General features: G+C 37.9%; 1 protein-coding gene across 2 annotated transcripts in view; it reads right to left on the bottom strand.

Moving 5' to 3' along the window:
- Window positions 1-27347, bottom strand: part of Iqcm (IQ motif containing M) — a 526054-nt gene that overhangs the window by 59902 nt on the left and 438805 nt on the right. The window contains exons 13-14 of one of the 2 annotated variants that reach the window (XM_087900344.1): window positions 24932-25093; window positions 24104-24210 (exon numbers count right to left, since the gene is read on the bottom strand). In XM_087900344.1, the coding sequence (XP_087756470.1) occupies window positions 24197-24210; window positions 24932-25093 (176 nt within the window). In that variant the 3' untranslated portion in view covers window positions 24104-24196. Of the gene's footprint in view, window positions 1-24103; window positions 24211-24931; window positions 25094-27347 lie in introns of those variants that run through there. The other variant, XM_048438238.3, reaches the window with a different exon arrangement.

The following is a 27347-nucleotide window of genomic DNA, read 5'->3' as shown; positions in this document are numbered from 1 at the left end:
CATTGTGGAGTGTTGGGAAAGAGAGGATATGAGATTGAAGTAGATATGTGAAAAAAAATTGAAGAACAAATAAGTAAATAAATTCATGTTCATAGATTTTCCCAAATTGGAATTCATTGTGCCTATAGGCAGTGAGATGTGCAGTATTAAGATGTCTCAGCCCACAGCCTTTGTCCCCCTCCATTCCCAAGCCAGGAAGGAGCATGGAATTCTTGCAATTTTTTTTTTTGCTTCAGAGAATATTGAAAAGACTTACACTTGATCAAAACAAAAAGGTAAAGAAAGGCTAGTCTATAAACAAATATAACATATATTTTGTTCGGTTAAAATCACTTTACATAAAAGGCAAGAAGTTTGGGGAACCACAGTGATAGGAGTAATAGGCCAAATATGAGCTGAATATGAATCATTGGCTCAGCTACTTTTAAGGGCATAATCTTGTACAAGCCACAAATCCTCTGTGCCTTGAGATCCTTCATTAAAATACCTTCCTAATGCCTGCTAACTAGCTTTCTATAAGAATTGAGAACTAGGCAAAATAACATGCAATATTGCTCCAAGGCTTCAATATTCTATAGTTATATAAAATTTCTGAAAATCTAAGTCACAATATAAGAGAAGTACTTATAGTACAGAATTTACATCCTAGTCATATTTTCCATATTAATATTTGCACAAAATTTTTGTGTTCTGCCTTTATATTACATTTATACATGGAAACGCATCAACATGTAAAAATTTAGATATGATCACTGTATAAGGAAGTAGGTCCTACTACTCAGGACAAACAACATTCTGAACTGCTAGCATTGCTTCAGTGGAAGGGTTGGTTACATGTCTGAGTGAAGGGAACTCTGAGTGAAGGAGTCACAATTTAGTTTCTTGGTGATTTAAGACTATTAATACAGAAAGAAATTCTCATATTTCTTGCAATTTAAAGTGATGAATCTTGGTCTAAAATCAAACGTCTTAACTGAAATCTTGTTGCTAACCTTGTGACCACATAATCTAAAGCAGTTTAGTTTCAATTTGATATTTGCCATCCTCATTAAAACAATAATTTGATAATAGTATCTATCAAATGCATAATAAAGATGGAATGAGAAGATGTGTTTTATATAGAAACATGTATATCCTAAACAAATTTCTTAGGTTCTTCTCCATCTTTTTGTGAGAAAATCCTGATTATATTCACCTAAGCATAGATCCCAATTTCCTTTTAACATGGACAAAATGCTTTATTTAATACTTTTTTTAAAAAAAAACTTTATTTTAAAATTTTGGTTACAGTTTCATTTTTCTTTTTACTTAACAAGTCTAATGTTTAATCTCTCAGGATTAAAAAGAAAAAAACAAGACTAAAGAATTTAACAACAAAAGAATGTCAAGGAAAGGGCACCTCTGATTCAGAAGAGGAAGATGACCAAGAAGGTGAAAAGAAGAGAAAGGGTGGAAGAAACTTCCAGACCGCTCACAGGAGGAATATGCTGAAAGGCCAACATGAGAAGAAAGCCACAGAATGGAAACCCAAGCAGGAGGAACAACTGGAAACTGAGCACCAAACAACATGTAATCTACAGTAATAAAAAAATATATCTCATTTTGGGCTCAAAGCATTAATCCAGTAACTGAAAAGAGAACACAAGTGGAGCACACAAGCGATGAAGATCTTGAGACACTCATTGGACTGAATTCCCCTCCCCCCCTTGATGGAAGAATGTTCCAGATTCTAAATTGAGGACTTCATTATTAATGGCATTATTAACTGTGGCGTGATTGTTAACAAAATATCCTGTAAGGTGCACACTACATATTAAGGTTGGCCATCATTCCTGTTTTTTTTAAACCAAGCTTAAAATGAAGCTTTGTGTTTGAAAGTTATAACAAACATAGATGAAGAAGATGGTGATTGTACATTATTTCATTTAGAAAATATGAAAAAGGCGCAGCTCAGCTCGAGGCAGTTCCTGGGTCCTAAAGGCCTCCCTGAGGACAGGTGGACCAGGTGCCAGCTCAGCCATATTCCTGACCAGCAGGGGCCCTGACTTCTAGCAGAGGGCCTTCTGTGGGGTGAGCTGGCTTCGGGCCGTGGCAGGGTCCCGGCAAGGAGGAGCTTGGGCGTTCCCCGACCCCATAGACGCCCAGGTCACCCTGCAGTGCTGGCTACCCCCTCCCGCCTGCCATCCCGGCTCCCATCCAGCATGGGCCCTGACTTCTAGCAGAGGACCATCGCTGGGGTGAGTTTGCTTCGGGCCGTGGCAGGGTCCTGGTGAGGAGGAGCTTGGGTGTTCCCCGACCCCATAGACGCCCAGGTCGCCCTGCAGTGCTGGCTACCCCCTCCCGCCTGCCATCCCAGCTCCCATCCAGGTACGAATTCCTATATTTCTCCCTTCCCCCTGGGGCCATAAAATTTCCCCAGCTCAGCTGCCTTGCGAGCTGGGCCTGGGCTGTAGGCGCAGCCCAGCTCGAGGCAGTTCCTGGGTCTTAAAGGCCTCCCTGAGGTCAGATGGACCAGGTGCCAGCTCAGCCACATTCCTGACAAGCTGGGGCCCTGACTTCCAGCAGAGGGCCATCGGAGGGGTGAGTTTGCTTCAGGCCTTGACAGGGTCCTGGTGAGGAAGAGCTTTGGCGTTCCCCGACCCCACAGTCGCCCAGGTCGCCCTGCAGTGCTGGCTACCCCCTCCCGCCTGCCATCCCAGCTCCCATCCAGGTACGAATTCCTATATTTCTCCCTTCCCCCTGGGGCCATAAAATTTTCCCCAGCTCAGCTGCCTTGCAAGCTGAGCCTGCATTGTAAGCGCATCCAGGAAAGAGGGAGTGCCTTTGCTTCAATAGCCTGCCTGAGGAAAGGTGGGCATTCTGTCAGTGAAGTCCCTGCCCAAGAAGGGAACCTGACCCAGTAACAGAAGTTCTAATGGAGAACATTTGAAGTAAGAGATGGGCAGACGCCAAGGCAAGACCTCATCCAACAATCTGAAAAACAACATGAAAACACCAGATCCCAAGGACTCTATAACAGAAGTGCTTGAACACCTTAACCCAGAAGAAGTGGAAAAAAGTGCCATTATGAAAGCAATAGAGTCCCTTAAACAGGATATGAATAACTCCCTTAAAGAATTGGATGAGAAATATAACAAAAATTTGAAGAAATGAGTATAGAAATTGATGAGAAATATAACAAAAAGTTTGAAGAAATAAGTAAATCCGTGAATGAGACCCTGAGAAACCAAGAAAAAACAATCAAACAAGTAAAGGAATCAGTGCAAGAATTGAAAACTGAAATGGAGGCAATGAAGAAAACACAAACGGAGAACTGGCTGGATATGGAAAACCTAGGTAAACGAACGGAGACTACAGAATCAAGCATAACCAATAGAATACAAGAGATAGAAGAATGAATCTCGGAATCTGAAGATACCATAGAGAAAATAAATGCTCTGGTCAAAGAAAACGGCAAATCCAACAAATTCTCTTGACAAAACATTCAGGAAATCTGGGACACAATAAAAAACCCAAATCTAAGAATAATAGGGATTGAAGAAGGAGAAGAAATGCAGATCAAAGGCCCAGAAAATATATTCAACAAAATTATAGAAGAAAACTTTCCCAACCTAAAGAACGATATTCCTATGAAGGTTCAAGAAGCATACAGAACACCGAATAGACTGGATCAGAAAAAAACATCTCCTCGCCATATAATAATCAAAACACAAAACATAAATATTAAAGAAAAAATTTTAAGAGCTGCAAAGGAAAAAGGTCAAGTAACGTATAAAGGTAAACCTATCAGGCTTACACAGGATTTCTCTATGGAAACCATGAAAGCCAGAAGATCTTGGATAGAGGTACTGCAGAAACTAAGAGACCATGGATGCAAACCCAGACTACTATACCCAGCCAAGCTATTGTTCACTATAAACGGAGAAAACAAAATATTCCAGGATAAAAACAAATTTAAACAATACGTAGCTACTAATCCAGCCTTATAGAGAATATTAGAAGGAAAATCACTACTGAAGGAATCCAACATTCCCAACACGGCCTACAATAACTCGAACATCTAGCGGCCATTCACAAGCACAAATCAAAGAAGAAAAACACATACACTCTACTACCTAAAAAAAAATGACCGGAGTCAACAACCACTGGTCATTAATATCACTTAATATCAATGGACTCAATTCACCTATAAAGAGGCACAGACTTAGAGATTGGATACGAAAACAGGATCCAACATTCTGCTGTTTACAAGAAACACACCTCAACCACAAAGACAGACACCTACTAAGAGTAAAGGGTTGGGAAAAGGTTTTCCAAGCAAATGGACCTAAGAAACAAGCGGGCATGGCCATTCTAATATCTAACAAAATCGACTTCAAACTAAAATCAATCAGAAGAAATGGAGATGGACATTTCATACTCATAACTGGAACAATTCATCAGGAGGAAGTCTCAATCCTGAATATCTATGCTCCTAATATAAAGGCACCCACATATGTAAAAGAAACTCTTCTAGAACTCAAGGCGGTCATCAAACCACACACACTAATAGTAGGAGACTTCAACACTCCTCTCTCACCAATGGACAGGTCAATCAGATAGAAACCAAACAGAGAATTGAGAGATCTATTGGAGGTATTGAATCAAATGGACTTAACAGACATCTATAGAACACTCCACCCAAATAGGAAAGAGTATACCTTTTTCTCTGCAGCTCATGGAACCTTCTCGAAAATTGACCACATACTCGGTAACAAAGCAAACTTCCACAGATACAAAAAAATATTAGTAACCACCTGTGTCTTAGATCACCATGGACTAAAATTAGAATTCAACAACAATGCTCCCCCCAGGAAGCCAACAAACTCTTGGAAACTGAACAGTCAACTACTAAATCACCCCTGGGTCAAGGAAGAAATAAAGAAAGAAATTAAACTCTTCCTTGAATTTAATGAAAACAAAGACACAACATACTCAAACATATGGGACACTATGAAAGCAGTGCTAAGAGGAAAGTTCATAGCTCTAAGTGCCCAATTAAAGAAAGCAGAGAAAGCACACATTGGAGACTTAACAGCACACTTGAAAGATCTAGAAAAAAAAGAAGCTGATTCACCGAGGAGGTCTAGAAGACTGGAAATAATCAAACTGAGGGCTGAAATCAACAAAATAGAAACAGAGAAAACAATCCAAAGAATCAATGAATCAAAAAGATGGTTCTTGGAGAAAATCAACAAGATTGACAAACCCCTATCCAAATTAATCAAACGGCAGAGAGAGAACATGCAAATTAATAAGATCAGAAATGAAAAGGGGGCATAACCACAGACACAGAGGAAATTCAGAGAATCATTAGATCCTACTATGAAAGTTTATATGCCACAAAGTTGGAAAATGTAAAAGAAATGGACATTTTTTAGATAAGTACCATATACCAAAGTTGAACCAAGAACAGGTGAACAATCTAAATAGACCTGTTAGTCGCGAAGAATTAGAAGCTGTTATCAAAAATCTCCCTACCAAAAAAAGCCCAGGACCAGATAGTTTCAATGCAGAATTCTACAAGAACTTCCAGGAAGAGCTAATACCTACACTCCTTAATGTATTCCACAATATAGAAACAGAAGAGTCACTGCCTAACTCCTTTTATGAAGCTACAGTTACCCTAATACCAAAACCACACAAAGACACAACCAAGAAAGAGAATTACAGGCCAATCTCACTCATGAACATCGACGCGAAAATTCTCAATAAAATAGTGCAAACCGAATCCAAGAACACATTAGAAAAATTATCCATTATGATCAAGTCGGCTTCATTCCAGAGATGCAGGGCTGGTTCAACATACGCAAATCTATCAATGTAATCCATCATATAAATAAACTGAAAGAAAAAAACCATATGACCATCTCACTAGATGCTGAAAAAGCATTTGACAAAATTCAACATCCATTTATGATAAAGGTGTTGGAGAGACTGGGGATACAAGGATCATACCTAAATATAATAAAAGCAATATACAGCAAGCCGACAGCTAACATCAAACTGAATGGAGAGAAACTCAAAGCCTTTCCACTAAAATCAGGAACGCGACAAGGCTGTCCACTCTCTCCATACCTCTTCAATATAGTGCTTGAAGTTCTAGCAATAGCAATAAGACAACATAAGGAGATCAAGGGGATTCGTATTGGAAAGGATGAAGTTAAACATTCATTATTTGCTGACGATATGATAGTTTACGTAAGTGACCCCAAAAACTCTACCAAAGAACTCCTACAGCTGATAAACACCTTTAGTAATGTGGCAGGATACAAGATCAACTCCAAAAAATCAGTGGCCCTCCTATACACAAAGGATAAAGAAGCAGAGAGGGAAATCAGAGAAGCATCACCTTTCATGATAGCCACAAATAGCATAAAATATCTTGGGGTTACTCTAACCAAGGAAGTGAAAGACCTATTTGACAAAAACTTTAAGTCTTTGAAGAAAGAAATTGAGGAGGATACCAGAAAATGGAAAGACCTCCCCTGCTCTTGGATTGGGAGAATCAACATAGTAAAAATGGCAATTCTACCAAAAGCAATCTATAGATTCAATGCAATCCCCATCAAAATCCCATCAAACTTCTTCACAGACCTTGAGAGAACAATAATCAAGTTTATATGGCAAAACAAAAAACCCAGGATATCCAAAACAATCTTATACAATAAAAGAACTTCTGGAGGCATTACCATCCCTGACTTCAAACTCTATTATAGAGCTACAGTATTGAAAACAGCTTGGTATTGGCATAAGAACAGAGAAATCGACCTATGGAATCAAATAGAAGACCCAGATATTAACCCACAAACTTATGAACACCTAATTTTCGACAAGGGAGCTAAAGGTATACAATGGAAGAAGGAAAGCATCTTTAACAAATGGTGCTGGCATAACTGGATGTCAACCTGTAAAAAAATGAAAGTAGATCCATATCTATCACCATGCACAAAACTCAAGTCCAAATGGATTAAAGACATCAACATTAATCCGTCCACTTTGAACCTGATAGAAGAGAAAGTGGGAAGTAGTCTACAAGATATAGGCACAGGAGGCCACTTCCTAAGTAGGACCCCAGCAGCACAGACAATAAGAGAAACAATGAATAAATGGGATCTACTGAAACTGAGAAGCTTCTGTAAAGCAAAGGACACTGTCAGTAAGACAAAAAGGCTGCCTTCTGACTGGGAGAAGATCTTCACCAACCCCTCATCAGACAAAGGTCTGATCTCCAAAATATACAAAGAACTCAAGAAACTAGGCACTAAAACTCTAATTAACCCAATTAAAAAATGGGGTACTGAACTTAACAGAGAATTCACAACAGATGAACTTCGAATGGCCAGAAGACACTTAAGGTCATGCTCAACCTCCTTAGCGATCAGGGAAATGCAAATCAAAACCACTTTGAGATACCATCTTACACCTGTTAGAATAGCTAAAGGAAAAACACCAAGGATAGCCTATGCTGGAGAGGATGTGGGGTGAGGGGAACACTCATCCATTGTTGGTGGGAATGCAAACTCGTGCAGCCACTGTGGAAATCAGTGTGGCGGTTTCTCAGGAAACTGGGAGTCAACCTCCCTCAGGACCCAGCAATTCCACTCTTGGGAATATACCCTAAAGATTCCCTAACATACTACAAAAGCATTTGTTCTACTATGTTCATAGCAGCACTATTTGTAATAGCCAGAACCTGGAAACAGCCTAGGTGCCCCTCAATAGAAGAATGGTTAAAAAAGGTGTGGAACATATACACATTAGAGTTTTACTCAGCGGTAAAAAACAATGACATCTTGAATTTTGCATGCAAATGGATGGAAATAGAAAACGCTTTACTGAGTGAGGTAAGCCAGACCCAAAAAGAGGAACAAGGTATGTATTCACTCATAAGTGGATTCTAACCATAATTAAAGGTCTTTGAGCCTATTATTCGTGATCCTAGAGAAGCTAAATAAGAAGATGAACCTGAGGAAGATTATTTAGCTATCCACCAGGAGGTAGGAAATAGACAAGAGTCCCAGGTAACCTCGGGTGCATGGGGGGGTGGGAGGGTTGATGGAAGGGGAGAGAGTTAGAGAGAAGGGAGTAGGAGAAGAACGGGGAAAGCTCGGTGGCCTGGGATGGGGGGGGTAGGGAGGAAGGATGAATATGGGATCAGGGAAGAATATATTTCAACTAAGGGAGTCATTTTAGGGCTTACAGGAGACTTGATTATATATGGGATCCCAGGTCCAAGGAGAGATCCCCCAGATTGTTCTGTGGACAGAGAAAAGGGTGCCTGAATCGTCCGTGGCCCATAACCATACTGATGTATATTTTGCTTATCACCATAGATCCTTCATCTGGCGAAGGATGGCGATACAGTCGGAGACCCACATTGGAGCACCGGACTGAGCCCCCCGAGGTCCAAATGAGGAGCAGAAGGAGGAAGAACATGAAAAACGAAATCAGTACTGTGAGGGATGCTATCACCCACTGATACAAGGAAACGGATCTGATGAGAGTTTACCAAGGCCAGTTGGACTGGGACTGAACGAGGACGTGATCTAACCAGATTCTCGGAATTTGGCCGGATTCTCGGTCTGTGACTGGCCCGAAGTCTTTCTGAAAAGCCATTGACTATGATACTGGGACCTGTTTCCTCTGCATATACTGGATTTTGGGGATCCAGTCTGTTTGGACACTCACCTTCCTGGACCTGGAGGGAGGGGGAATGAACTGGAACTTCCCACAGGGCAGGAAACCCTGACTACCCTAAGGGACGAAGAGGGAGGAGGAGAGGGAGTGGGGGGAGTGGGAGGGTGTTGGGCAGAGGGGCGGAAATGGAAACTTTTATAATTTAATAAAATTTACTTAAAAAAAAAGAAAAGAAAATATGAAAACTCATCTTGTTTTGAAGCTAGGTGTTAAACTGGAATAGCTATTACGTTCTTGAAAAATGGGGCAGTTGTGCCCTTTCCTTGACATTCTTTTGTTGTTAAATTCTTTATTTAATACTTTTTAAAATAAATACCAAGTTTCCCAGGACACAAACACAATGTCAGACAAACTACAACAGAGTCCATATGCTCTCTTACCCCTGGCTTTATTATTGTTTACTGCTTTGAAAAACTGATACTTCCAAATCATTACTCTACCGAGAATGTGGCCACACTGATCGTGTATTTCACACACAGCTTTAAAATGCAGCTATTTCCCTGAGTTTTCTACACTATTAGCATTTCAGCATTTATATAATTAAAGCCTATATTTTCACATGTCAACTTTTATTACTTATTAGTTACAACTTCTAGTATCTAATACTATATACATATAATTTCCATGAATATGAATATATGGAATTTATAAATAACATATAATGATATTTATTTTATTGTTTCTTTTAATTATAAACTGTATACAATGTATACTAGAAAATAAAAGTATATTTGTTTATAAATATAGTGTTCAACATATAAGATCATATGTATAAGAGATCCATTTTGATGTATTATGTGTACTTTTTCCTTTGTGAAAGAAAGAGAAAATACAAAATATTTGCTATGTAAAGAGGATTGTGGCTCTACTAGATTAGAGAATCACTTATTTAAGAGATTCTTGCCTTGAACAAGAATGTGCGCCATTAGCTCAAGTGTCTAGGCATTGGATGAGGCTCTCACCTGTGACTTCAAGGCATCTATTCTTATGTCTGTTGTGACTAATTTTATAAAATCTTGAAGTTTTTTATCGGAGTCTTAAAGATCTAAATTTTTAACATAAAATACCCTTTCACATAGGATGGCCCAAATGATAAAAATATAAAGACTTTAATTATTCATAAACACCTCTTATATATGTATATTAGTGATTAAAAGCATTGTCTGCTTTTCCAAAGGTCTTGAGTTCAATTCCCAGCAACCACATGGTGGCTTATAACCATCTGTAGTGCCCTCTTGAGAAAGAGATTTGGTCAGTCATTCTCATCAATGAGAGAGTTAGTGGGATGGGGCATATCAAGCTCTCCTAGTCTCTAGGCCATCTTTAACAGGAATACTGCAGTGACCTCACAAATAGGCAGCTTTGTTTTCATCAGAACAATTTGTACAAGAACGAGCAAGGCAGAGGCCTGAACATCTCTCAGAGCTTAGTTTTAGAAGTGATCAATCCTACTGTTGGTAATAATGCATCCATGAGAGGTTGGTAACCAACTATTGGTGACACAGTCATGAGAGATTGGTATTAACTGTTGGTAACACAGTCACGAGAGGTTGGTAACCAACTGTTGGTAACACAGTCATGAAAGAGTGGTATTAACTGTTGGTAACACAGCCATGAGAGTTTGGTAACTAACTATGGATAATACAGTCATGAGAGGTTGGTAATTAATTGTTGGTAACACAGACGTGAGAGGTTGGTAACTGTTGGTAACACAGGCTACCTTTCATGCAATATGAGAGGATTACACAGAATCATGAACACTTGGAAATTCCTCACAGGGGTCTTATTTGAAGCCACATAGAAGGCCAACATGGCAACTTTTCCCAGAGAGGCTGTACAACCTAAAAATAACTTCCTCTTAGTAAGTAGACAATGAATTCAACATAGGGGTTTCACTTGGGATATTGAAAACTGGGCATCAGTTTCATAATTTCTGGATGTATATCCAAGAGTTTGTGAATTTCTTTATGCATCTTGAATCAATAATAAGACTGAGACTCAGCCCACATGTACGAAAACATTGAGTGTGCTTTGGATTAGAGTGGGACTGAGAAGAAGCTGTTTTCAAACTTTACTGCCAACCACATAGCAGATAGTTACTAGTTATTGTTATTAAACAGATACAGAAGTTATAATAAAACACCCTTCAGTTTCTATTTTAAAATTTGAACAATGAAATAATGAGAGGCAAATTCATGGTACTCTGTGACTCACATTTCTGTTATATTACAGTCTTGACAAAACCCAATCTTCCTCATGTACTACCACCTGACTAGTTGGACTTGACTCAGGATAGGAGATACATCTCTGATTTTGTCATTAAAGTCCAATGAAAAGATGGGATCTACATAGAATATAATTATTTCACTAAAAGAGGGAGATAATTAGTCACTTTAAAGACTTTTTAAAACCTTGAGTGCACATGGTCACTTTATCCAGAGGGCAGTAGAACGTTCACTTTCATTGCGCTTGAGGCTGTTTCAGGTGAGTTCTCCTGAGTGGTGGGAGATTTAACAATTGAAAACAAACATGTACTTCTCTCATCAGCAATTGCGCTTACTGTGAAAATGCATTAATACCTAACTATGAACATAGCAAACCAGAAAGCTAGAAAATATCACAGTGGAGTCTGTGGGAAGCAGATGGTTAAAGAAGATGAATTGGTGTATAAACAAACAACATTTCAAGGCTGATAAAGAATAAAATAAAGTTTTAGTGACTACATTGTTCTCCTTCAGTCAAGCAATATTATATATGCACAGCATGACATTTCTAAATTTTAATAGGTTGTTTTTGATACTTAAGCAGAAATAAATGACATAAATTTATATATATATATATATATATATATATATATATCCATTAAAATCAAAATTTTTTAATTTTATAATAATCATTTAGGTCACTTTAAAGAATGTTCTCCCCAAAAAAGAATGTTCCCAAATTTCACTTACTCATTTGATACAACAAATAAATTTATGAATTTTAAGAATATAAATAAGACGCAAACCCACTCATCCCCCATGACCTCAGAGGATCTCTGACACATAGACTGCAACTTCACAGAGTGGACCAAGAGGTGAGTGACCAGCTCCTCAGCTGGACAGTCCAGTCTCTAGGCAGTAGACCCTGGGGCAAAACTACAAGCTTCTCCAACACCTACCTCAGCTTCACTAGCCAGTCTTCAGGCAAGCCTCCTGCAGGTACTTTGCACCAATTCCCTCACCTTCAGTCTAACCCTGTAAACTACAACTTCCAACTCTGCCCCCAAAACCATCCATTCCCCCACAACCTCAGAGAATCTCTGATGCACAGATTGCAACTGTGCAGAATGGACCAAGTGACCAGATCCCCAAATGGACAGTCCAGTCTCTAGGTGCTAGGCCCTGGGGCAGCTCTTCCACCTTTCTCACCATCACTAGTCAGCAAGCAGGCAAGCTTGTTGCAGGTAGGCAGCTCCACACCCCTCCACCAATCAGACAAGCCCCAATGCACCCCCACAACCACCAATCCCCAGAGACCTCATGGCTCCCTGAGATACAGACAGCAATTGTACAGAGGGGAACAAAAGTAGCTCCATAAGACACAGACAGCAACTGCAACAAACAGTTCAAGAGAGGATTCCTGAGATACAGACACTTACTACATGGATGGGACCAAGAGTCAAAGACACTCCTTGCACCAATTGGAGGGAGAGATGGGTAGGTACCAATGAAAGAAGATATTCAACAACCTAAAAAGCAAAATGGTAACAGCAGAATCCAGTGGTCATAAAACAGGAAGACTAGAACATCTTAACCCGAAAGAAGAAGAAGGAAAGGACCTTAAATATAACTTTATGAACGTGATTGAAACCTTTAAAGAGAAAATAAAACATTTTCTTAAAGAAATGGAGAAAAAGACAAACAAAAAATTGGAAAAAAATCAATAATTTTCTTAAAGAAAACCAATTAAAAGCAATCAAATGAGAGAAACAAACAGTTAAAACAGTTCAAGAATAAAAACTGAAAGAGGACAATGAAGAAAACACAAACTGAGGGAATTTTCCTGGAAAAGGAAAATCTGGGTAAATGAACAGAAACTACAGATGTAAGTATAACCAGCAGAATACAAAAGATGGAAGAGAGAATCTCATAAGTTGAAGCTACAATAGAGGAAATAGATTCATTGGTCAAAGAAAATACCAAATTCAATAAATTCTTAAATGAAAACATCCAGGAAATCTGGAACACATGACAAGACAAAACCTAAGAATGATAGGGATGAAAGAAGGGGAAGAACTCCAGCTCAAAGGTACAGAAAATATATTTAACAAACTCATAGAAGAAAACATTACCAACCTAAAGAAGAATGTGCTTATAATGGTACAAGAAGTTTACAGAACATCAAATAAACTGGATCCCCAAAAAAGTCTCCTTGCCATATAATAATCAAAAGGCTAGACATACAGACTAAAGAAAGAATATTAAGAGCTGCAAAAGTAATAGACCAAGCAACACATAAAAGCAGACCAATCAGAATTACACCCAACTTCTCAATGGAAACCCTGAAAGCAAGAAGGTCCTGGATAGATGTGGTACAGACGTTAAGAATCCACAGATGCAAGCCTAGACTACTATGTCCATAAACTTTCAATCACCACAGATTGAGAAAACAATATATTTCATGACAAAACCAGACTTAAATAATGCCTACCCTCCAACTCATATTTACAAAAAATACTAGAAGAAAAACTCCAACCCAAAGGAGCTAGCTCCACCCACAGAAAAACAGTCAATAGATAACATTGCATCAGCCAACTCCAAAGAAGGGAAGCACACAAACACTACCACCAAAAATTCAATGGAATTAACAGTCACTGATCATCAATATCTCTTATTATAAATTGACTCAATTCACCTAAAAAACAACACAGGTTAACAGATTGGATACAAAAACAAGATCCATCCTTTTGTTGCATACAAGAAACAAACCTCGGCCAGAGTGGTCTGTCCCGGAAGAGAGCACAGCCCCTCCCTCCTCAGCTTCTGTGGCAGGGTCTTCGGTGTTCCACGGGACCCCTCCCTGCCCCCACTGCTACCACCCTTTTGTCTCCTGGGTACTTGGAATACCAGCTATCCCTGTTTCAGTGCAGAGGAGTCTTATCCAGAGAGTGCTGAGGAGTTCTATCCAGAGAGTGTGCTGAGGAGTTTCATCCAGAGAGAAGGAGATGGGCAGGCGCCAATGCAAGAATTCCTCCAACAACCTGAAAGGCAACATGACATCACCAGAATCCAGGGATCATGAAACTAGAAGAATTGAACACCCTACTCCAGAAGAAATAGAAGAAATCGACTCTTAGCGGATCTTTATGAAAATAATAGAGGAACTTAAACAGGAGGTGAAAATCTGCTGTAAAGAAATGGAAGATAAGTATAACAAAAAAGATTGAGGAAATGGGTAAAGAAATGGAAGAGAATTATACCAAAAAGTTTGAAGAAATGAGTAAATCCGTAAATGAAATTCTGGGAAACTAAGAAAAAACAATCAAACAGGTAATAGAAACAGTTAAAGATTTGAAAACTGAAATGGAAGCAATGAAGAAAACATAAACCGAGGGCTGACTGGCTATGGAAAATCTAGGTAAATGAACAGAGACTTCAGGAACAAGCATAACCAATAGAATACAAGAGATAGAAGAAAGAATCTCAGACTCTGAAGACACCATAGAGAAAATAAATGCTCTGACCAAAGAAAACAGCAAATCCAACAAATTCTCATCACAAAACATTCAGGAAATGTGGGACACAATAAAAAAAACCAAATCTAAGAATAATAGGGGTAGAAGAAGGAGAAGAATTGCAGATCAAAGGTCCAGAAAATATATTCAACAAAATTATAGAAGAAAACTTCCCCAACCTAAAGGATGATAATCCTATGAAGGTTCAAGAAGCATACAGAACACTGAATAGACTAGATAAAAAAAAAACATCTGCTCCCCATATAATAATCAAAACACAAAACATTCAGATTAAAGAAAGAATATTAAGAGCTGCAAAGGATAAAGGTCAAGTAACTTATAAAGGTAAACCTATCAGACTTACACCAGAATTCTCTATGGAAACCATGAAAGCCAGAAGGTCCTGGATAGAGGTACTGCAGAAACTAAGAGACCATGGATGCAAACCCAGACTACTTTACCCAGCCAAGCTATTGTTCACTATCAACGGAGAAAACAAAATATTCCAGGATAAAAACAAATTTAAACAATACGTAGCTACAAATCCAGCCTTACAGAAAGTATTAGAAGGCAAATCACAACCCAAGGAATCCAACATTCCCAACACCGCCTACAATAACTCAGACATCTAGCGACACAAGCACAACTCAAAGAAGGGAAACACATACACTCCACTACCCCCCCCCCCAAAATAACCGGAGTCAACAACCTCTGGTCATTAATATCACTTAATATCAATGTACTCAATTCACCTATAAAAAGGCACAGACTTAGAGTTGTTAGAGTTTGTTGAACTGTCAACTATTAAATCACCCCTGGGTCAAGGAAGAAATAAAGAAAGAAATTAAAGTCTTCCTGAATTTAATAAAAATAAAGACACAACATACCCAAACCTATGGGACACTATGAAAGCAGTGCTTAGAGGAAAATTCAAGGCACTAAGTGCCCAATTAAAGAAAACAGAGAAAGCACACATTGGAGACTTAACAGCACACCTGAAAGCTCTAGAAAAAAAAAAGAAAGGGATTCACCCAGGAGGAGTAGAAGATTGGAAATAATCAAACTGAGGGATGAAATCAACAAAATAGAAACACAGAAAACATTTCAAAGAATCAATGAAACAAAAAGCTGATTTTTGGAGAAAATCAACAAGATTGACAAACCCCTAGCCAAACTAATCAAATGGCAGAGAGAGAATATGCAAATTAATAAGATCAGAAACGAAAAGGGGGACATAATCACAGACACAGAGGAAATTCAGAGAATCATTAGATCTTACTACAAAAGCCTGTACACCACAAAATTGGAAAAGGTAAAAGAAATGGACATTTTTTTAGATAAGTACCATATACCAAAGTTGAACCAAGAACAGGTGAACAATCTAAATAGGCCTGTCAGTCGTGAAGAATTAGAAGCTGTTGTCAAAAAACTCCCTACCACAAAAAGCCCAGGACCAGATGGTTTCAATGCAGAATTCTACCAGAACTTCCAGGAAGAGCTAATACCTACACTCCTTAATGTATTCCACAATATAGAAACAGAAGAATAATTGCCAAACTCTTTCTATGAAGCTACAGTTACCCTAATACCAAAACCACACAAAGACACAACCAAGAAAGAGAATTACAGGCCAATCTCATTCATGAACATCGACGCAAAAATTCTCAACAAAATCCTGGCAAACCGAATTCAAGAACACAAAGAAAAATCATCCATTATGATCAGGTGGGCTTCATTCCAGAGATGCAGGACTGGTTCAACATACGCAAATCTATCAATGTAATCCATCATATAAATAAACTGAAAGAAAAAAACCACATGATCATTTCATTGGCTGGTGAAAAAGCATTTCACAAAATTCAACACCCCTTTATGATAAAGGTGTTAGAGAGATTGGGGATACAAGGATCATACCTGAATATATTAAAAGCTGTTTACAGCAAGCCGACAGCTAACATCAAATTAAGTGGAGAGAAACTCAAAGCCATTCCACTAAAATCAGGAACACGACAAGGCTGTCCACTCTCTCCATACCTCTTCAATATAGTGCTTGAAGTTCTAGCAATAGCAATAAGACAACATAACGGCATCAAGGAGATTCAAATTGGAAACGATGAAGTTAAACTTTCGTTATTTGCAGACGATATGATAGTATACATAAGCGACCCTAAAAACTCTACCAAAGAACTCCTACAGCTGATAAACACCTTTAGTAATGTGGCAGGATAGAAGATCAACTCCAAAATATCGGTTGCCCTCCTATACACAAAAGATAAAGAAGCGGAGAGGGAAATCAGAGAAACATCACCTTTCACGATAGCCGCAAACAGCATAAAATATCTTGGGGTAACTCTAACCAAGGAAGTGAAAGACCTATTTGACAAGAACTTTAAGTCTTTGAAGAAAGAAATTGAGGAGGATACCAGAAAATGGAAAGACCTCCCCTGCTCTTGGATTGGGAGAATCAACATAGTAAAAATGGCAATTCTACCAAAAGCAATCTATAGATTCAATGCAATCCCCATCAAAATCCCATCAAACTTCTTCACAGACCTTGAGAGAACAATAATCAAGTTTATATGGCAAAACAAAAAACCCAGGACAGTCAAAACAATCTTATAGAATAAAGGAACTTCAGGAGGCATTACCATCCCTGACTTCAAACTCTTACAGAGCGACAGTATTGAAAACAGCTTGGTATTGGCATAAGAACAAAGAAGTCGACCTATGGAATCGAATAGAAGACCCGGATATTAACCCACAAACCTATGAACACCTGATTTTTGACAAGGGAGCTAAAGGTATATAATGGAAGAAGGAAAACATCTTTAACAAATGGTGCTGGCATAACTGGATATCAACCTGAAGAAGAATGAAAGTAGATCCATATCTATCACCATGCACAAAACTCAAGTCCAAATGGATTAAAGACCTCAACATTAATCTGATCACTTTGAACCTGATAGAAGAGAAAGTGGGAAGTAGTCTACAAGACATAGGCACAGGAGACCACTTCCTAAGTAGAACCCCAGTAGCACAGACAGTAAGAGAATCGATGAATAAATGGGACCTCCTGAAACTGAGAAGCTTCTGTAAAGCAAAGGACACTGTCAGTAAGACAAAAAGGCTGCCTTCTGACTGGGAGAAGATCTTCACCAACCCCTCATCAGACAAAGGTCTGATTTCCAAAATATACAAAGAACTCAAGAAGCTAGACACTAAAACTCTAATTAACCCAATTTAAAAATGGGGTACTGATCTGAACAGAAAATTCAAAACAGACGAACTTCGAATGGCCAAAAGACACTTAAGGTCATGCTCAACCTCCTTAGCAATCAGGGAAATGCAAATCCAAACAACTATGAGATACCATATTATACCTGTCAGAATAGCTAAACTCAAAAACACCAATGATAGCCTATGCTGGAGAGGATGTGCTAGACTTTGTTGACTCCCCATGGCAAGCTTTACCCTCTCTGAGGAGTGGATGGGTAGTCGGTAGAGGAGAAGGTAGAAAGAGTAGGAGGAGGAGAGGGAGTGGGAACTGGGATTGGTATGTAAAATGAGAAAATTTTTTTAAAAAATATTAATTAATTGAAGAAAGAATATAAATAAAAGTAGGAAAAGTCAGGATAGCAAATAAAAAATAAAATTATTGCATATAAATTACTTAGTCACATGAAAAGTAACTGTTGGGATGTGCATTTAGAATTCTCTACATGACTAAAATTATAAAGGTAGTTAGTACAACCCCCAGGTTAATTTAAAAAATAAGAAATATATTAGTAATCATATCTTATCCCAAACTCAATCATATATAAAGAATAAGAAAGGATGAAAAATATTTAGAGAGAAAATCCAAATATATTCAAAGTGAGTTGTAGCACGAGCCTGCATTCCCACCAACAATGGATGAGTGTTCCCCTTATTCCACATCCTCTCCAGCATAGGCTATCATTGGTATTTTTTATTTTAGCCACTCTGACAGGTGTAAGCTAAGGAGGTTGAGCATAACCTTAAGTTTATTTTGGCCATTTGAATTTCTTATGTTGAGAATTTTCTGTTCAGTTCAGTACCCCATTTTTAATTGGGTTAATTAGAATTTTAATGTCTAGTTTCTGGGGTTCTTGATATATTTTGGAGATCGGACCTTTGTCTGATGCAGGGTTGGTGAAGATCTTCTACCATTCAGTAGTTTGCCTTTTTGTCTTAATGACAGTGTCCTTTGCATTACAGAAGCTTGTGCAACCACTTTGGAAATCAGTGTGGCAGTTTCTCAGGAAACTGGGTGTGTACCTACCTCTGGACCCAGCAATTCTACTCTTGGGAATATACCCAAGAGATACCCAATCATACTACAAAAGCATTTGTTCAACTATGTTCATAGCAGCACTATTTGTAATAGTCAGAACCTGGAAACAACCCAGGTGCCCCTCAATTGAATAATGGATAAAGAAGGTGTGGCACGTATACACATTAGAGTTCTACTCAGCGGTAAAAAACAATGACATCTTGAAGTTTGCATGCAAATGGATGGAAATAGAAAACACTTTACTGAGTGAGATAACCCAGACCCAAAAAGACAAATATGGTATGTACTCACTCATAAGTGGATTCTAGCCATAAATAAAGGTCTTTGAGCCTATAATTCGTGATCCTAGAGAAGCTAAATAAGAAGGTGAACCTAAAGAAAATCATATAGTTATCCTCCTGGATATTGGAAGTAGACAAGATTGCCAGGCAAAACTTTGGTGCACCGGAGGGGGGTGGATGTAAGGGGATATGGGTAGAGAGAAGGGAGAAGGGGATGATTCGGGAAAGTTTGGAGGAATGAGATGGGTGGGATTGAGGAAGGGTGGATATGGGAACAGGGAAGTAAATATCTTAATTAAGGGAGCCATTTTAGGGTTTGCAAGAGACTTGACTCTGGAGGGGTCCCAAGGTGTCCAAGGAGATGTCCCCAGCTTGTTCCTTGGGCAGCAGAGGAGAGGGTGCCTGAACTGGCCTTATCCTATATCCACACAGATGAATATCTTGCATATCACCATAGAACCTTCACCTGGCGATGGATGGAGATAGAGACAGAGACCCACACAGGAGCACTGGACTGAACTCCCAAGGTCCAGATGAAGAGCAGAAGAAGGGAGAACATGTGCAAGGAAGTCAGGACCGCAAGGGGTGCGTACACCCACGGAGACGGTGAGACTGATCTAATGGGAGCTCACCAAGGCCAGCTGGACTGGGAGCGATGGAGCTTGTGATCAAACCGAAATCTCCGAATGTGGCTGACAATGAAGGCTGACTGAGAAGCCAAGGACAATGGCACTGGGTTTTGATTCTAATGCATGGACAGGCTTTGTGGGAGCCTAGTCTGTTTGGATGCTCACCTTCCTAGACCTGGATGAAGAGGGGAGGACCTTTGACTTCCCACAGGGCAGGGAACCCTGACTGCTCTTAAGACTGAAGAGGGAGGGGGAGTAGGGGAAGTGAGAGGGAAATGGGAGAAGGGGAGGAGGTGGAAATTTTTAAGAAAGAAGAAAGAACAATAGACAGACAGAAAGAAAGAAAGAAAGAAAGAAAGAAAGAAAGAAAGAAAGAAAGAAAGAAAGAAAGAAAGAAAGAAAGAAAGAAAAGAAAGGAAGGAAGGAAGGAAGGAAGGAAGGAAGGAAGGAAGGAAGGAAGGATGGAAGGAAGGAGTAGGCTTTTGAAAGACAGCTGAATGCCATATTTTAGAAGAGTCTTAAGGGCCTTTGTAGGATTCTACTTTATGAATATTTAAAAAAACATCTCAAATACAGAGTATAGGAAAATGGAAGTTTTGTTACGTATCAAATAGAAAATTCTGAGAAAAGATCATCAAATATCAAACTTCACTGTCAAGAATAGTCATTCTTTAAAAAGTGGGATAATCTCTTATCTGATTAATAAATGACAAATTTTACCCAAAGACTCCAAAGTAAGCTGGATACTATGCAATGCTATTTTGTAAATTTTGTTTTTTGATACTATTCTCTTACTTTCTTAATAATTTCATACATGTATAAAATGTATTTTATTCTACATTTCTTCTTCCTACTCCCCCTCCAGTCTTCCCTAACATGTCCTTTTTTGTTTGTTTGTTTGTTTCCAGACAAGATTTCCCTGTAGCTTTTGGAGCCTGTCCTGGAACTAGATCTTGTAGACCAAGCTGGCTTTGAACTCACAGAGATACACCTCCCTCTGCCTCCCAAGTGCAGAGATTAAAGGCATGTACCACCATTGCCAGGTACAACATGTACATTTAAAATGGGTGACAGATTTTAGTACTGACCATATAATTTAAATATCCTGTATGTTATAATGGTTAGTAGAATACATTATGTGAAATATTATAAATTATATACTTGCAAGAATTAGACCTTATGATCTTTGTTCATTATCTATGATCTGTACTAATTAGAAAGAAAACTCATAGTAATACAGTAATGTGACTACATAAAAATGGCCATTGAGAAAAGTATTTATAATCATCTATTTGTATTCCTTAAATGGTTTCCCTGAAATGAAATGGCTTATATATCCCATTAAGACAACTCCCATTAAAACTCCATGAATTATAGGGCTGAGGTATTCTTTAATATAATCTATACCTTCCAGATTGAAAGCTAGCCAAGACACAAGAAACGTAATGTAGGAGAAGAAATTTGACATTTATGTTTAGGGGGTTGTGCAGACCGAGAGTCAGGTTGTTGACTGGCACATGGCTTATAAGGTAAAATAACCAGAGTCATGGAAGAAAAAATAGCTTCTCCACACAACCTTTCTAAATACGTTTAGTTAGATATGTATCCTTGAAAAATTGAAGACTGTTTTCTACATAGTCTAAGATTATAAAATTACCATTAAAAGAAATTATGTGTGCAAATTAGCAACATATAATTATGAAGGACATATTCAGCAGTCATTACACTTAAACACCGTTAATTTAGGAATTAGTGTTAAAATACAGATGGGAAAGAAGAATCTCCAGAGGAGCCACAGTCCTAACACTAATCTGTTATCAACTCAAGCTAAAGCTTTTGAGTCTCTAGTAACTGTTCTTCAGTACTGACGATGACACATTGCCAAATCTAGAGTGAAACCAATAAACACGAGTGTTTACACCATTGAGTATTACCATGGGAGCACAACACAGACTCCCAAAGCTAGCACCCTTAAAGTGTTTACAGTTAAGGAGTTACTCAGAAAGCACTTCTGAAATAGACTGATCTCTTTTAAGGAAAATGCTTCAATTCTCTTTTCGGTCAAATTTATGACAACTATGATCAAAATGATACAAGACTCTGGTCATGTTCCCATGCAGGAGGAAGGAAAACTCAGCCTAGAAACTCATAATGAGACAGTCCTCAACATAGGATGTGAGTCACTGTCAGATTTCCTTTCTGCTTATTGTATTATTTATCCGTAAACTGGTTCTAAACACTAAACACAAATATTTAGCCTAAAATGGGTCACGTTCTAATAATCTTAGGTGGAAAATTACAAGACAAGTTAAATAGAAACTGGAGTGTTGACTAATTTATAGGACTATAAACCTTCAAATTCAATGCCCCTTTTCATTGTTCCGTCTTCTCCCGCTGGAGGACCACTAAGATGAGCACACTAATTTGCTTTCCTATACACCAGCCTGATGGAATTCCGGTGCCATGTGACTCTGTGACTCTGGTTTAGTTAGCCGTGACAGTGCACACAGTGATTACTACTGAGCCACAAGCTCCAGACCAACACCAATCTTACAGGCAAAGTTTAATATACAAGCTTTAACACTTATGAAGAAAGGGATCTTTTAGAAAATATTGTAATTCTTTAAATATATCTTCAAATTTCTTTTGATGACTTGACTGAGGTATAGATGTTAAACAATATGGCATACATTTACAGTGTACAATGTGATGAATTTTGACAGTTTTCCAAAAATAACATTAAACAATCAAAGTTCTAGGAATTTTTATCACTCTTAATTGTTTGGTCCTTTACCTCCTAACACTAGCCTACTTTCCTACACGACTATCAGTCTCCTTCAGTTCCTATGGGTTACTCCACATTTTCTCAAATTGAATATAATCAGATTTACAGAACATCTAGCCCATTGTGTCTGCCTTTGTTCATTGACAGAATTATGTCATGTATACATATTGTCATGTATTTCATTAGTTTTAAGGGTTTTGTTGTTTTTACATATCTATGTATTGTACATCAATAGATCACAACCTCTGTCTTCCATCATCTGCAATAGAGTCTCTCCTCTTAGGTAGATAGCGGTGTCTGTTTATGCTGAATGATACAATGCATATTTAGCTTTTTAAAGAGAGTGACAGTTTTCTCAAAGACTGCATGACAATTCAGATTCACACGAGAGTATAGTGTTTTTCCAGCAGTTGCATAGCCCTGCTAACACTTGGAGGGCCAGTCTTCTACTATCAGCCATTTAGTCAGGTGTGTTAATACCCTATTGTGGATTGGTGTACAATTCCCTAATGCCTTTAACAGAACTCTGGCCCACTAAAAAAAATCATTTTATACTTTATGTTTTTATTTAAGTATGTATATAGTACAGTGCATTGTTTTATGGGATTCGACTCATTTGTAGTAGTATGTTACGTACACTTTAATAAATATGCTGATCAAGGTGCAGAGCTGCTCCATGGCTCTGAGAATGCCTAGGGCAGCTTCACGCTGGAGCACAGTAACAAACCTGGAGATCAACAAAGCACAGGCTAAGTTGTGTTGGATTGTTTCTCCTGGTTTCAACTGTCCCTTCAACAGAGCCAGATAGCACATGGCTTTAGTCTGCCTCCTTATTTATCATAAATATCTGACTCATCCACACCATCGTGTTCTGTAACAGCTTATTCCTATTTATTTTTGAGTATCATTATATAATTGCAGGTAATCTTGTTTATCTATTCACCAATTAAAGGCCATTTACGTTGTTTCCAGATTTTATAGATTATGAATGATGTTGTTATACATCCATACATATTGGTTTTTATATAAAAATTATTTTACATATATATGCAGCTATACTAAATAAAAAGGCCATTAATTTGAAAGGGAACAAGGAGGCTACATTGGAGGGTTTACAGAAGGAAAGAGAAGTGAAAAGATGCAATTATAATATCAAAACATGAAGAAACTATTTTTTAATTTTTTATTTTATTTTAAGCTACATATAAAAATTATTTCATTTATCTTCAATAATCACCTAAGAAGTGATTACTATATTTGGTGGATAGAACATAATAAACATAAGAAATTTTGAGTCAATCATCCTGCATTTTCACCAGCAATATGTACTCCATCACATCAAACATCACAAACATCACACTTATAGTCAAACATCACACCTATAGTTTTTAATATCAGTCATGTTTTTCAATAGATGAGTGGTATTACCTCACTGTAGTTCTAATATCCATTAATTTTGTAACTAATGGTTACAAAATTAACCAAGAATATTTTCATTCATGTGACTGACAACTAAACACTTTATTTATTTAGCTTGAATCAATATGCAAAGTTAATTCATAGGACAGATTTTTCAGTAAATACTGTTGGAAATTTTAGACATAAAATGCAATTTAAAAATTTAATGTATACTTTGAGTCACATACAAAAATTTATTCAAAACTCATTATATAATAAAATATAAATCCTAAAACTGAAATTATATAAAAGAACACCTTTGCGACCACAAGTTCAGCCAGTATTTCCTGAAAATGACAGAAAAGGCACAGTCATAAAGAAATACAATAGTCCATTGGACTTCACAAAATAAAAATCTCTTTAAAAGATGCAATTTAAGAGAAGATGAAACATGTATTCACATCTATATAGTGCCGCATTAGTGCCCAGAAATATCAACAGAGCCCTAAAGCTTAAGAATAATCAAAACAATCTGAAAATGGCGAAAATGACTGAACAGACTTCACCAAATAAAAATTAAAATTGCAAATACAAAGATACAAAGTATGATGAGTTACTTTGAAAATGCAAATTAGAACCATAAAGGGATACCACTATATAAGTGTTTGTTGGACTTGCTAAACATAAAAACACTGATCACAGTCAGTGTTAATACAGCTATGGAAAACAGCAACTTTTATATCCTAACTGGTGCGGGGCATGGAATGGCAAGATCTTCATGAGAACACTATGGCCAAGAGAAAAGCACGTGTGTGTCTGTGCACAGTACTGCATATGCTTGTCCACAGAGGCTTTACTTGAGGAATCCACAGTGGAAGCAGCCCAAATGTTCATCATCCAGAAACAGCTTGGCACACTGTGTTTCCACTGTATGAATGAGGGCACAAAAGCACAAAATACACACACTTAGACCTGAGGACACACACGATACCCAGGAAGTAAAGAGGATGTTACAGAACATAAGGCAGCATTTCTTCTTCTCCTTAGAAGATAGAGCTAGCATCTTACCTATGTACTTATAGCCTTCTTCTCCATCCACTATAGGCCTCAGCCACGTGGACCGGAGTCTTGTGCTAATGTTCACTTTGGCTCCCTGAGGAGGGTAGAGTGTAAATAACAGTTCTATTGCATTGGACTTTTTGATTACTTCAGAGTATCTTCCTTGGCTATCTGTAAAAAAGAAGACAAAAGTGGGTGATTTTAAAGTTTTGCACATTTTATATGTCTTACATATTTACTACAAAAGATGAAAACTAAAACTTACTTATCAATTTTAGTGGTATTGAAAACCTGGGTTGTCCTGAATCAGAATTACTTCAACAAAAGTCATATTGCTCATATAGTTCTAACAAAAAATGTATAAAGTAAGGGATTTGCCAATTTTGAGCTCGGATACTATCATTTCAAAAAAATCAATTGCCAAAGCTACACAAAATTAAAATAAAAAATGAACAACAAACTGTACATTCCAAAACACAAATGAACAATTTTAATTTTTTAATAGCCATTAAACAGAAAAATCATATATTCTGGCAAAATGTTGAATCAATATAAAGTTTTTCAATGACAATGAAGAAAGAATTAACATCCCTAAACTAACTTAAAATGAAAAGATATGCCAAGATTCTTTTTTTTCAGGCATACTGTAACTTGAAGTGGACAAAGAACTGCCACAAGGTCTCTAAGGTAGTTCTACATCACATTTTCAAAGCACATCTCTAATAGGTTCTGTTTCTATACACCCAAAGAAACAGGCTTCCAGAAACTACAAACCTTGTCATATAAGTATTATATTGTAGCAAGGAACTTTTATCAACTAAACATTACCTGCAGAAGTCCATCAGAAAATGGAAATGGAAATCAAAAACTTATCTGAATTGCAGAGCAAAACAATCTCTGGTTATGACCTTGGGTTTTCTTTCGCATTTGTAATTTCAGATTTGACTAATTGGTCAGTGTTCTAAATCTCAATGGCTTCTGAGAAACTAAAAGGGAAGGGGATTTAGTTAAGAAGAGATGAAGAAAGATAATACGGAAGAGGAAAGAGAAGGAGAAGAAAAATTTTAAAGATGCTTGAAAAGACATAAGAAATCTTTATATTTATCTAAAAATTACATATAGTACATACAAGACTATATACGTGTGCATATATACTTTAAAAATGAAGTCACCCTTCATTTTTTTTATTCATTTAAAAATGAATAAACCCTTGGGGGTTATAAAAATGCTTCCCAAGAACCATAGAGTATCTATCAAAAGCCTAGTACCATGATGAAAAACCTCCCAAGTAGTTGGTTGGAGGATTCCAAGACACTCCCAAAACAATAGTGTCTATTGCTATCACCTTTGGTTGCCTCCCAGAACTTAAAGATAAGACTCTATTGCTGAAGATACCATACAGTTAGAAGATAGGATTCAGAGGGCTTGAGCTGAAACTGACCTCAGAGCCTCCTCCCCAAGGACTAGCTTTCATAATATAAAAGGTGGCATGCAAATGGCTAGTGTAGGGAAGTAATCAATAATCCTTCTTATCTCTGCTGCTTAAGAACCACAACAGTAATACCTGATATGGCCAATGGTAGAATAGTGGTACTTACATGCTGGCAGTAAACCAACAGCTCTCTAATGAGTTCAAGGCCCACTTAGAAGGAAGAAAGCTATGCCTGGTACTTCAGCCCTAGAAAACTATGCATAGCTGGTGAGATCATAGATCTTAGATGAGCTGCTATGGTCACCTTTCTAAACCACTATCATTCCTAACTACATCCTCAACTCTTACAGGTACACCCACCATTAAGTGAAATGTTACCCCTCATCAAAGAAGCTTCTTTTGCAGCAGCAGCAGATCATTATAGGAAGGTATAACTAATCAAAATTCACACAACCACTGACTGTCGACAAGTGTCTGGCCTTGACAGATAAATCCACAACACAACTCCTGTACCCAGTGCTCAGAGACCAAGGCAGAAGAGGAGGCAGAAAGGTTGTAAGAAGCACAGGACCAGAAGTTTGTTGAGAGATAGTGCTTTCTGGCTATCACAGGTTCACCTATAACAATCTCAACAACTTGGCTGCCTTTGGACCTGAACAAGACCAGAAAGAGTCAACATCCCAATGCAGACAGAAGAAATTTCACAGGTTTCTTCCCACAAAATGAAGAGAGGGATAACCAGCGCTTTGCCATGAAGGGAGTGATGAGCCCCCTGAATAGTTAACCAGCACTGGATGATATATAAAAATAAACAGGCAGGCAACCCTAATGGGACTGCCACTTTCTGTGTTTAAGTTTACAGTAGAATACATATATATTAACTTATGATCCAAAATCAGAGCTTAAAAACAAGGACAATAGGAAATGAAGGTTTTTCTTCTGTTTGGTAATACCATACATACCTTTAAATGTTAATCCCCACTCATGGCCATG

The sequence above is a fragment of the Myodes glareolus genome, chromosome 22 (assembly GCF_982192425.1).
Source record: "Myodes glareolus chromosome 22, mMyoGla1.1, whole genome shotgun sequence".
Taxonomy (NCBI): domain Eukaryota; kingdom Metazoa; phylum Chordata; class Mammalia; order Rodentia; family Cricetidae; genus Myodes; species Myodes glareolus.
This window is presented reverse-complemented; position numbering and strand designations above follow the sequence as displayed.